Source organism: Pan troglodytes, chromosome 13, assembly GCF_028858775.2.
Source record: "Pan troglodytes isolate AG18354 chromosome 13, NHGRI_mPanTro3-v2.0_pri, whole genome shotgun sequence".
Classification (NCBI taxonomy): domain Eukaryota; kingdom Metazoa; phylum Chordata; class Mammalia; order Primates; family Hominidae; genus Pan; species Pan troglodytes.
In genome coordinates, this window is record NC_072411.2 from 132,669,489 (window position 1) to 132,682,945 (window position 13,457).

Genomic DNA, 13,457 nt, shown 5'->3' on the forward strand with positions numbered 1-13,457 from the left:
TTGGCTGTCTATTGCACAAACAAGTGGAGTCCCGGGAGCCGGCCCTGCTCGTCCCCTGGGCCCTCCTTCCCTGGTCCTGCAGGTCTTGCTGCTTGTCAGGCCTCTCCTCCAACCCTCTGCCACATTTCAGAAAAGCTGAGAACCCCATGGAGTGAAAAAGGAGGAGAAACACAGTGTCCGTAGCCCAGAAGGAGGTTAAATACTTTCACTTCTCTTTTCCCCATTTGGGCGGAGCCCTTTCTGAGTCAGTCTGTCGGCCGACTTCCTGCTTGGGGCCTGGGCAGCCACACTGCACGCAGGCTGGGCCGACTGAGGGGCTCAGAGGCCAGGCTCTGAGGCCCACGCAGGGCCTAGGGTGGGAAGATGGCAGGTGGGGGCGGCGACCTGAGCACCAGGTGAGTCTTTATCTCCCTTCCTTTAACCTTTATCTCTGGCTATATTGCAGCTTTCATGCCTTTAGTTCAGTTTGTGCCTAAGGCTTCACTTTAATCCTTCTTTGCAAGAACATAGGTATGCGATGTTATATAATGAAATGAAAGAACAAGTAATGAGGAAATCAGATTTTTTAAACAGGAGCAGGACAGCTGTTGGTGTGAGTCCAACTTGCCGTAACACACGTGACTTTCTTGTTTTGGATTTACTGCTCAGCTGACCGGGACACTCTGAACATAGCAGTTGTTGGTGGCTGGGATTAACTATTTCCTCATGATCTGTGAACCCTTTCACCCCTCAGCCTTCCTCTACCTTCAAATATGTCATGTCAAAAAAGGTGCTTTAGAAAATAAACACTCCAGGGTAAACACCTGGCTTACTTTTAAACATCAGACGCTGTGGTCTCACCTGTCCTGGCAAGGGGCCTCTGCCGGCTGTTCCCATGACTGGCTCAGGGTCTGAGTTCTTATTCCATCAACCTTGATCAAAAGAAGGAAAGGGAAGAAAAAGGCCCAGGGTGACAAACGGCTAAATATTTTCATTTTTACCTCAATTTCCTGTCCCAAGATGGGGGATACCTCTGACCAGAAAAGAGAAGGAAATCCTAACTTTTCTCTAGTAGTGAGTTGAGAAATAACATTACTTAATCTTTTAAATTTTTTAATACAAAAGAAATACACTGTACATTATTGTTCATAAAATTTAAAACAGTGGAGAAGTATATTAAGGAAAAAGTCATCTTTGCCACTCAGCCATTCTTGTAGCTTCTCTTCCCAGTCCTGTGAAGAGTCTTGGGCACAGCTTTTCTTATATTTTTCTGTGCATTTATATATCTAATGTATTTTTTGTAAATACGTAATTTATGTTCTTGTTTTATAATAAATTATATTACATGTGCTAGTCTGCATTTTGCATTTTTACTTATTTTAATAGTGGAAAACTTAGAGATCTTTTAACCTTAATACATATAGATCTGCCTCATTCTTTTTATACACGCTATTCCATAGAATTGATATATGATATTTATTCTCCAATTGAAGGACATTTAGATTGTTTTTAAATTGTTCACATTTACCAATAAGCTATCATAACAATGATTATATACTTCTTTTTGGGTTTTTACATCTAAACAAATATTTATCTTGTCTCTAAACCTTAAAAATGGAATTATTGAGGCAAAGGGTCCAGTTATTTACTTGGTCCTGCCAAATTGTCTTTCTAGGAGGCTGAATGAATGTATTTCACCAGTAGCAAATGAGACGAACCATCTTCCTGCACACAGCCACGATTTGCAAAGGTGATGAATGAAGAGTTATGTCTTGTTTTAATTTGTATTTTCCTTACGATGGGAATATTGATCAGCTTTTCATGTTTCTTGGCCATTTAAATTCCCTCTTCTATAAATTGCTTGTTTGTTTTTTTTGCCAATATGATTCCGTTGAGGTGTTTGTCCTTTTTTTTCGTGATATGGGAGAATTCACTAAATATTCTGTAAGTATAAATATACTTTTCTTGTCCATTACCTTTGTCTATGGTGACTTTTATCTTGTTAAAGCTTAAAATTTAGCATATAGGCCTCTTGTGATACAGATTTTTTTAAGATAGATGCACGCTTGTTATAAACGAGGTGATGCTGACACCCTCTGTGAGCACTCTTAGTTTTTACAATTATTTCTGTGTTAAGGTGGCAGATTCGCTGCTACCGTTATTCCAGGAAGAGTTTCTCCTCTAATATCTCTGAAAATTTTTTAAATTTTTAAACAAAAATATTCTTACATTGGAGCCACTTTAGCCTTCACAGCTTTTATTTGCCCCGTTTTCATCTTTTCAGTCTTTCACTTTGTGTTCATAAGAGTTTTCTCAAACTTTTCCTCCATGACAATTATTTACCTTCTAGTAGGTTTCTTGTTTCTTGTCATTTCTAATTTTTTAAAAATTGATAGTGTTTATTTTTGAGGAGGGATCTTAATTGGTTTCTGTACGCCTGCAAGCTCCATAACCTCTTGTCATTCAGTCTTCACAGTCTTGCTTTATTTAGGTTTGCCTGTGCTGTTAAGAATTTTGGGATATTCTCCTTGTTGTCTCTTAGTTATTTTTCCAGACTGATTCTATCTGATCTTGTGTTCCATGTGCCTGTGGTGGCTTTACAGCTCCTCTAGCCAGGCTTGGCCAGGGCAGGTCACCCCAAACTTCCCGTTTGCTTAGTCATAATCTGGATGAACTTTTTTTCTTTTTTCTTTTTAACATTCCCTGTTTTATCTGAGATCAAATTGTTTTTTGTCTGAGCTACAGTTTGAAGTCTTTGTTTTGATTCTTATCAATTTTTCTGAGTTCACCGTTGATTGATTAAATTATCCTTTTCCCTGCTGATTCGCAGTGCTACCCTTTTTGGGAGTATAGAGGCAGGGTGTGCTTCTGTGTTCTCTCTTCTCTCCCCTTGGCCTGTGACAGCCCCTCCTTATGCCAGTACCACGCTGCCATAGTGATGGCAGCTTCCCAGGAACTCTTGACATCTGAGGGAGCAAATCTCTTCCTCTTCCTCCAGAATGTCTTAGACTCCCAAATTTGCCTGTCAAAATCTCGAGATTTTGTGTGGAACTGCACTGGATCTATAAATCAATTTGAAGAGAACGGACATCTTTACATTCATGAGACTTCCATCTCATGAATATGGTTTATGTATAGTATTACTTTAAAAATATCTCCTATTAAAATTTGTATTTTTCTCTCTGAAGGTTTTGCCCTTCTGCTAGATTCCTTCATAGATATTTGATATTTTTATGCCATTATTAACTAAAGTAGTCCTCCCTTATCAACAGTTTTACTTTCTGAGATTTCAGTTACTTGCAGTAAAACTTGGTCCAAAAACATTAAATGCAAAATTCCAGAAAACAATTCATGAGTTTTAAGATACTTGGCGTTCTGAGGAGTGTGATGAAATCTCATGCTGTCCCTCTCCATCCTGCCCAGGATGTGAACCATCCCTTTATCCAGGGTATCCACAGTGTAGACACTACCAGCCCATGAGTCGCTGAGTAGCTGTCCTGGTGATCAGATCGACTGTCCTGGTATAACAGAGCCTGTGTTCAATGAACCCTTATTTTAGTCAATAATGGCCCCAAAGCACAAGAAGATTGATGCTGGCAATTCAGATATGCCAAAGAGAAGCCGTCAAGGGCTTCCTTTAGGTGAAAATGTGAAATTTCCTGAAAGAAAAAAATAATATGCTGAGGTTGTTAATATCTACAGTATGATGTTTTGAGAGAGAAAAAGAGACCACATTTACATAATTTTTATTACACTACATTGTTATAGTTGATCTACTTTATTATTAGATATTGTTATTCATCTTTTATTGTGCCTAATTTATGTACAGATTGGGGAAAACATAGTATATGCAGAGTTTGGTACTATCTGCGGTTTCAAGCATCCACTGGGGTTCTTGGAAGCATCCCCTGTGGATATAAGGGAACTAGTGTGCTCAATTTTACGTATGAATTTGCGTTGGTGACCCATGATCTGATCCATGGTTCTATTTTTCATTCTTGTTTCAATACTGAAATGTTTTAGTTACTATGATTTTATAGGTAGTGTTCTGTAATCTACCTTACTGGGATTGAATTGAGAGACACTAAATGAACAGATAAATTTAGGAAGAATTTATGTTTAAAAAAAATCCTGAATGGCCCCAGTGAGAAACATAGTAAATCTCTCCATTTATTCATGATTGTTTGAACTTGGGACCTTGTTGGGTCGCTTCAGTTCTAGGCATTTTAAAATTGTATTTGTAAACAGGAATTCATTTTCCTTTTACATTTTCTAGTTATTTCTTGCTGGCATAAGGGAAATCTATTCATTTTAGTTAGCTGATCTTGTGCATAGGAGTCTTACTAAGTGGTCTTCTCCCTCTTAATATTGTCTTGTGTTTTTCTGGAGAAATAATTACATCTTCAAAGATAGTAGCAGCTTTGTCTCCTCTTTTTCAGAATTTATACCTGTATACTTTTCTTTTTCTTTCTCTTTTGCCTTAGTGCATTAGCCAGGACTGCCAGTGTAATACTGAATAGTAACAGTAAAAACGAACATTTTAGTTTTATTCCTGATTTCAAGGGGAATACTTATAATGTTTAAATTGAGGCTTTCTTATAGACACCTTTTTTCAAGTTAAGGACATTTCCTGCTGGCTCTGGTTTACTAAAAGTTATTTATTTTAATCAGGCCTGTGTATAGGATATTTATCAAAATGCCTACTAAAGAATCTTTGAGAATTGTATCATTTTTCTCTTTTAATCTGATTTATCCAGAGTAAATTATATTGAAACATTTTATTAATTCTGTTATTAATTTCACCAAAGTAAAACATATATATATACAGCTTAAAGTATCAGTCAATAAGGCCTTTAAAAACACAAGTAGTACTTTCTGCCATCTTCCCAGCCCATGTCCAGTTTCCCTAATGGATTAACTTTTTGGCTCTTACTTTTGTATTTACTTCTGTATTTTGAAATGATGTGCTGATACAGCTCTTTGTAATTTTTCAAGTTTCAGACATTAATCTGTTCACATAATAGGACAGAAGATGAAGACTTTTTCCATAACGCTCCTTTTCATTCCCTGTCCATTCTCATAATACATCACAGTTGGAGGTTCATCAGTAATCAGTGTTACCATTATGATGACTATTTACATGTTGTTCATAACCAAGTCATCTACTATATTATGATTACATTTCCTTTCCTGTGCAACATCCTCCCGCCCCTCCCCCCCAACCCCACAAATAACTATTGCCCTCTTATATATTTGCTTGGATTTTGTGTGTCCTCATTATGAATTCTTCCCAAGCACTCTGCAGAATTCTAAAATTCTTCTCAGTACAGTGAGGCACATTGGGTAATTTATCAAGTCCATTTTATTTTCTTAGGGAAACCCTCCTGGAATTATCCATTCCCCTGATTCCATCAGTTCTGGTTAGTTTCAGCTTCCAAGGCTGACCTTCTGAAGCTTGACACCTCTCCTGTGTTGGGTCTTGTTTTGTGGATTACATGTATACCTCTTTCTTGCTTTACTATCTCATTTTGGTTTACCACATTATCCAGTAGCCTCCTGACTAAGAGTTTATAGAAGATATATATATCCTACCTTACTGGGATTCAATTGAGAGATACTATATATACATATAAATTGTACATGTCTGGAAAAAAATTTTATCCTTAATCCTCACAACTGCATAAATATTTGGTAAGTATAAATGCAGAGTTTGGAAATTAATTTAGTTCACTGTCTTGCAACTTCCAGCATTGCTAATAAGAAACCTGATGCCATTCTGATTCTTGATCCTGTCTTTCTATGTCACCTGTTTTGCCTGTCTGAAACTTTCTGGCTCTTCTCTTTAATCCCTTGATTCTAAAATCTCATGATGGTTTGCCTTGATGTGGGTGTTAAATTCATCTGTTGTGCTTTGCTCTCCAGGGCCCTTTCAAATGGACAACTTGATTTCTATTCTGACCATTTTGCTTGTGATATTATTTGATTATTTTCTCCCTTCTGCTTTATCTCTCTCTTTTATCTTTTGGAATTCCTGTTAGTTGGATGTTAGGTTTCCTAGATTGATCCTCTAGAGACTCCCTGTTTTTTTTCTTGAAAATCTTATGTCTTCTTTTCTTGAATCTAACTTCTATGACATTTTCTGAGGAACTTCATTCCTTCCAGTGATTAAAAAACTTCTGCCATTATATTTTTAATTTCCAAAAGCTCTTTTGAAAAGTTGTTTCTCTTTTATAGCATCTTGTTGTTTCAAGAAATCTGAAATTTTCTCTCTACTAATGAGGATGATAATTGTTTTAAAATTTCACGTTTCTTCCAAGGTTGTTTTAAGTGTTAGTTCCTTCCAGGTTTCTTTCCCAGCTCCTGCTCCATTATTTGCTTGTTCTGGAAGAATTCATCAAGTGTCCACTGGGTGTCCATTCGCATTTCGGAATGAGACACTAAAAATCTGATTAGGAGCTCTGTGCAAGGAATGCCTCTCATTGACTGTGCCTCATTTTGATTTTTCATTTTCCAACTCGCCTTCTAAAGGAATGGTGCCTCTAATTCCTGACAACTTCCAGAGTTCAAAAGTGTACACTGGCTTACTCCTTGTCAGCTTCCCCTAAGCAAGTAATCAAGATTTTTATTTTTTCATTCTGTGAAATTAGCTACCATATATGCACCTATCTTCCAAAATGTTTCATTATCTCTTATTTGATGCCCTTTTCTATTCCCTGATCTTTGCTTCTTTTCTGCCTCTCTCTCTTATAGGTGGTTTCATGGGATTTCAGAAGGAACACAGATGAATGCAAGTGTGTTCAACCTGCCAGGCTTAACCAAATGCATAGATTGGTTCTCTAATGTGACCTTTCCTGGAATCCCTGAGATAACACCTACATGGTCATGCCATATGACTCTTTCATCCACTCCTGGGTTGGATTTATTTATATTTTATTGTGGGATTTTACCTCACCTGTTTATAAGCAACTTTGTGACCTACAATTTTCATTTCTTATTTTGTATTTGTCTAGGGTTGATAGCAGAACTATAGCAGCCTCATGAAATAACTGAGGGTGATTGAAATTTTGAATATATTTTTATATATGCACATATATGTATTAGAATGATTTGTGTAATACAGACATCATCTGTTCCTTGAAAGATTGCAGAAAATTGTCCATTAAATTATTTGAAACTGATGTCTGTGTGTGTAGTTCTTAGGAGAAAGCAGATTAGTGAAGCTCTGGAAGTATATTATGCATTTCTCCTGTTATTTTTAGTTCTTATGCTGACCTTTGAGCCAGTTTTGATTGTTTATATTGTCCTAAAAAGTAACTATTTCCCTAGATTCTCTTCTTATTGGTAGAAAGTTGTATAGAAATTTCTTATATAAAGTTTTAATCCTTTCCTTCTCTGAAGATGTGTCCTTTTTCCTATTCCTACCATTGTTTATTATTGTTTTTTCCTTTGTTTTCTTGATCAATCTTTCCATTTTGTTGGTCTTTTCAATGAACCACCTTTTGGTTTTATTGATCCACTACTCTTATTTTCTGTTTGAGATTTAATTAAATCTTGATTTTCTTTATTATATTTTTCTATATATTTCTTTCCTAATTCTTTACTTCTCCTTTGTTGAGGGGATTACCTTGTGTTCTGTTTCTAATACATTGGTTTAAAACTTAATTTACTTGCAGTGTTTCTTATTTTCTAATAAATGCATTTCAGGCCGTGAATGTTCACCTCTGTGCCACTTTGGAAATGTCTGGCCTTTATAATGTATAGTGTTTTCATTGGATTTTATTTCTTAGCCATTTGTTATTTTGATTTTGATTTCCTGGTTAACCTAAGAAGTGTTTGGAAGTAGCTTTTAAAATTTCTCAGTGGAACGAGTGGGGGAAGTCGTCCTCTATCCTTTGGTTGTTTGCTCTGATCCTATCATATTGTGGTTAGAAAATGTGTTCCTTAAGATTTCCATTTGTGAGAGTCAATTGTTGTTTCTTTTGTGGCCTAGTGCATAATCAGTTTTGAGGCTTCACCACATTTGAAAGGCAATATAGTGCAATGATTAAGAGTGTAGTAACTAATGCCAGATAGTAGAGAGGGTAGGAGCAGGGAGGATCAACACTAGGATGATTGGGGAAGGGTGATGTGAAGTCCATCTCTGCCACTGCATACATGTAGAGGTGGGGCAAGCCTTGTTTCTTCCCTGTAAAATGACGGTATTAATAATGGTGCTGCCAGCAGGCTGGGCTGATACAGGTTCTTGTCCTTGCCCCAGAAAAGAATTTGAAGGCCAGACCAAAGTGAAAGTACAGAAGATTGATTGCAGAGCAAGAGCAAATACACACTCAAGAGAGGATTGCAAGCATGCTCAAAAGAATGAGCCATGCCCAACCTGGCCAGAGCTCACATGCTATATGGATAAGCATAATGAAGTCATGGAATATTACATAATAAGGGGAGGGATTGGCTGGGTGCGGTGGCTCAGGCCTGTAATCCCAGTACTTTGGGAAGCTGAGGCAGGCGGATCACCTGAGGTCAGGAGTTCAAGACCAGCCTGGCCAACATGGTGAAACCACATCTCTACTGAAAAATACAAAAATTAGCTGGGCGTGGTGGCAGGCACCTGTAATCCCGGCTACTCAGGAGGCTGAGGCAGGGAGAATTGCTTGAAAACAGGAGGTGAAGGTTGTAGTGAGCCGATATCGCACCACTGCACTCCAGCCTGGGCAACAGAGTGAGACTCCATCTCAAAAAAAAAAAAAAAAAAAGTGGGGGTGGAGCAGGGAAGGGATTTTCTGGGTAATGAGTGGGCAATTCCCAATTGGGGGACCAGCATTTTCTTAACTAAATATGGTTAATTCGGAACTGCTGTGGTGTCAGGTCCGTGATGGGAGTGGGAGGTTTTCCCAGGGAAGTTTTATGGTAATAGGGGCATAATGTAGCCCCTATTTGAAAACTTCAAATTTGTCGTCCTACAGAAATCATCTAAATGTGTAAAAACAATCCAGTACTTTAGGAACACAGACCATGATATAATTGCTTGAATTTAAAAGTCTCCTAAGGTTAAACTATTTAGTTGTGATTACCTTTCTTTTGGTGTTATTGAGGTATAATTGTATAAATTGAAGGTGTAAAACATGATGATTTCATATATGTTTATATTGTGAAATGATTACCACAATCAAGTTAGTTAACATATCCATCATGTCACATAGTTACCATTGCGTGTGTGTGATGAGAATATTTAAGATCTACTCTCTCAGCAAATTTCAAATATGTAATACATTATTGTTAACTATAGTTTCCATACTACACATTAAATACCCAGAACTTATCCATCTTATAACTGAAAGTCTGTGCCCTTTAACCAACATTTCCCCATTCCTCCGACTTCCAAGCCTTTGGCAACTGCTATTTGACCCTCTGTTTCTATGATTCAACTTTTTTAGATTCCTCGGTCTGAATCTAATCTAGCAATGGGCTTGTCATACATGGCCTTTTTGGTATATTTCATTTATACCCAATTTGTTAAATGTTTTTTATCATCAAAGGATGCTGAAGTTTTCAAATCCTTTTTCTGTGTCTATTAAAATGTTCATATGATTTTTGTCCTTCATTCTGTTAATGTCGCACAACACCATTATTGATTTACATGTTGCATCATCCTTGCATCCCAGGGATAAATCCCACTTGATCATAGTAAGTGATCATTTTAGTGTACTGTTGAATTTGGTTTGGTTTGGTAGTATTTTGTTGAGAATTGTTGCATCTATGTATATCTGGAGAAATGGCCTGTAATTTTTTTTTCTTGTAGTATCCTAATCTGGCTTAGGTATCAAGGTAATGCTCATAAAATTAGTTTGGAACTGTTCCTTGCTCTTAATTTTTTTTTTTGGAAGAGTTTTAGAAGGATTGGTATTAGTTTCTTCTTAAATGCTTGGTAGAATTCACTAGCATAGCCAACTGGTTTTTCTTTAATGGAAAGTTGTTTACTTATTCAATCTTTTTACTCATTATTGGTCTATTCAGATTATCTGCTTTTTCAGGATTCAGTTTTGATAGATTGTGTATTTCTAGGACTTTATCTATTTCTTCTAGGTTATACAATTTGTTGATGTATAATTGTTCATAGTAATCTCACGGTTCTTTGCATTATCATGTTATCAGTTGTAATGTTTCCTCTGTCATTTATAAGTTTATTTATTTGAGCCTTGTCTCTTTTTTAACTTGGTTAGTTTAGTGAAAGAGTTGCTAATTTTGTTTATCTTTTCAAAGAACAAGTTCTGAGTTTTGTTGATCTTTTCTATTGTTTTCCTATTACCTATTTATTTCTGCTCTAATCTACATTATTTTCTCCCTTCTGCTGCTAACTTTGAGTTTACCTTATCTTTCTTCATCAACTGTAAAGCTAAATGGTTTAAGATTTTTCTCCCTAATGTAGGTGTTTATAGCTATAAACTTGCCTCTTAGAATTGCTCTTCCTGCATCTCATTAAGTTTTGCTATGTTGTGTTTTCATTTTTGTTTGCCTCAGGATATTTATGTTACCTTTTTGGCTTCTTCTTTGATCTATTGGTTATTCAGGAATGTGTTGTTTAATGTCCTTACATTATTTATATATTCCGCACAGAAGTTATGAATTCTTCAAATTTCCTCCTGTTATGGATTTCTAGTTTCATAATATTGTGGCCAGGAAAGACACTTGATATGATTTCACTCTTGAATTTGTTAAGACTTCTTTTGTGGCCTAACATATGATTTTTTTCCTGGAGAATGTTTCATATACACTGGAGTAGAATGTGTATTCTGCTGCTGTTGAATGAAGTGTTCTATATATGTTTGTTAGGTCTATTTGATCTAAAGTCTGGTTCAAGATCAATGTTTCCTTATATTTTTCTGTCTGATTGATCTATGATTATTGACGGTGGAGTATTACAGTCTCCTACTAACATTGTATTGCTGTTTCTTTCTTTTTTCAGTTCTGTTAGTATTTGCTTTAGTTATTTAGATGTTGCAGTGCTGTATGCAAAAATATTTACAGTTGTTGTATCCTCTTGATGAACTGTCCCCTTTATCTTTATATATTGATCTTCTGTATCTCTTGTGGCCATTTTTTACTTAATGTATATTTCATTTGGTATAAATATAGTCACCTCTGCTATCTTTTGGTCACTTTTTGCATGGAATATCTTTTTTCATCCCTTCACCTTCAGCCTACTTGTGTTCTTAGAGCTAAAAGGAGTCTCTCTCTCTCTGTCTTTTTTTTTCCTTTGGCAGAGTCTCACTCTGTCACCCAGGTTGGAGTGCAGTGGTGCTATCTCGGCTTATTGCAACCTCTGCCTCCCGGGTTCAAGCAATTCTCCTGCCTCAGCCTCCCGAGTAGCTGGAATTACAGGTACCTGCCACCACACCGGGCTAATTTTTATATTTTTAGTAGAGACGGGGTTTCACTATGTTGGCCAGGCTGGTCTCGAGCTCCCGACCTCAAGTGATCATCCGCCTGGGCCTTCCAAAGTGCTGGGATTACAGGTGTGAGCCACTGCGCCCAACCTAAAATGAGACTCTTCTATGCAGCAGATTGTTTGATCTTGTGGGGTTTTTTTTAATCCATTCAGTCACTCTATTTCTTTTGATTAGAGAATTTAATTCATTTATTGATAGGTAAGAACTTACTATTGCCACTTTGTTAATTGTGTTCTGACAGCTTTGTAGTACTTTTTTTCTTTCTTTTTTTCTTGTTGCCTTCCTTTGTGATTTGATCACTTTTGAAATGATATACTTTGATTCCTTTCTCTTAATCTTATCTACTACAGGTTTCTACTTAGTGGTTACTATGAGGCTTACATAAAATATTTTATAGCTATACCATCCTATTTTAAGCCAACAACTTCAAACACATACAAAACTCTACACTTTTACTTCTCCCCTCCCTCACATTTCAGTCAATTGATGTTACAATTTACATACTTTTTATATTCTGTCTCCAATAACAAATTACTATATTAGTACATTCTCACACTGCTCTAAAGAACTACCTGAGGCCAGCTGCAGTGGCTCACGCCTGTAATCCCAGCACTTTGAGAGGCCGAGGTGGGTGGATCACTTGAAGTCAGGAGTTTGAGATCAGCCTGGCCAACATAGTGAAACCCTGTCTCTACTAAAAATACAAAAATTAGCCAGGCGTGGTGGCATGTGCCTGTAGTCCCAGCTACTCGGGAGGCTGAGACAGGAGAATCACTTAAACCCAGGAGGCAGTGAGCCAAGATAGCACCATTGCACTCCAGCCTGGTTGACAGAGCAAAAGCAAGACTCTGTCTCAAAAAATATAAATAAATAAAAAATAAAATAGAAGTACCTGAGACTGTGTAATTTATAAAGAAAAGAGGTTTAATTGACTCAGTTCCACAGGCCGTACAGGAGGCATGGCTGGGGAGGCCTCAGAAAACTTACAATCATGGTGGAAGGGCGAAGGGGAAGCAAGCACGTCTTCAAATGGTGACAGAAGAGAAAGAGACTGAAGGGAGAAGTGCTACACACTTTTTTTTTTTTTTTGAGACGGAGTCTCGCTCTGTCGCCCAGGCTGGAGTGCAGTGGCGCGATCTCAGCTCACTGCAAACTCCCCCTCCCAGGTTCATGCCATTCTCCTGCCTCAGCCTCCCGAGTAGCTGGGACTACAGGCGCCCGCCACCACACCCAGCTAATTTTTTGTATTTTTAGTAGAGACAGGGTTTCACTGTGTTAGCCAGGATGGTCTCGATCTCCTGACCTCATGATCCACCCACCTCGGCCTCCCAAAGTGCTGGGATTACAGGCGTGAGCCACCACGCCTGGCCGAGAAGTGCTACACACTTTTAAACTAGATCTCATAAGAACTCACTGTCACAAGAACAGCAAGGGGGAAATCCACCCCCATGATCCAGTTCCTCCCACCAGGGCCCTCCCCCAACACTGGGGATTACAATTCAACATGAGATTTCGGTGGGGACATGGAGCCAACTATATTAATTGCTATAGATATAATTATTTTTAATAGTTTGTTTTTTAACTTTTATACCAGAATTGAAAGTGACTTATGCACAATCATTACAATATTAGAGATTTCTGACTTTGACTATATATTTACCTTTACTGGTAAGATTTTGTATATTTATATATTGTTATGTTGTGAATTAGTACCATCTCATTTCAGCTTGAAGAACCCCTCTAGCATTTCTTGTAAGACAGGTCTAGTGATGATGGATTCCTTCAGCTTTTGTTTGTTTGGAAAGGTTTTTATCTCTCCTTCACTTCTGAAGGACAGCTTTACCAGGTATAACATTCTTGGTCAGTAGAGTTTCTATTCTTTCAGCATTTTGAACATATCACCCTAATCTCTCCTGGGCTGAGAGGAGGAGGTTTCTGCTGAGAAATTTGCTGCTAGTCTTATGAGAGCTCTCTTATATGTAATGAGTTATACTTTCCTTGCTGCTTTCAAAATATTGTCTTTATCTTTTGATA

General features: G+C 37.4%; 1 protein-coding gene across 41 annotated transcripts in view; it reads left to right on the plus strand.

The window, feature by feature from the left end:
* The first annotated feature begins 206 nt into the window (after positions 1-206).
* The window catches only part of SP100 (SP100 nuclear antigen), a 129,287-nt gene continuing 116,036 nt past the window's right edge, over positions 207-13,457 (plus strand). For 23 of the 41 annotated variants that reach the window (XM_526052.7, XM_009444518.4, XM_009444522.5 and 20 more), the window contains exons 1-2: positions 223-395; positions 1,655-1,729. In XM_526052.7, coding sequence (XP_526052.3) covers positions 364-395; positions 1,655-1,729 — 107 coding nt within the window. In that variant the 5' untranslated portion in view covers positions 223-363. Of the gene's footprint in view, positions 396-1,654; positions 1,730-13,457 lie in introns of all 41 variants that reach the window. The other 18 variants (XM_009444521.5, XM_063791681.1, XM_054679498.2 and 15 more) reach the window with 4 other exon arrangements.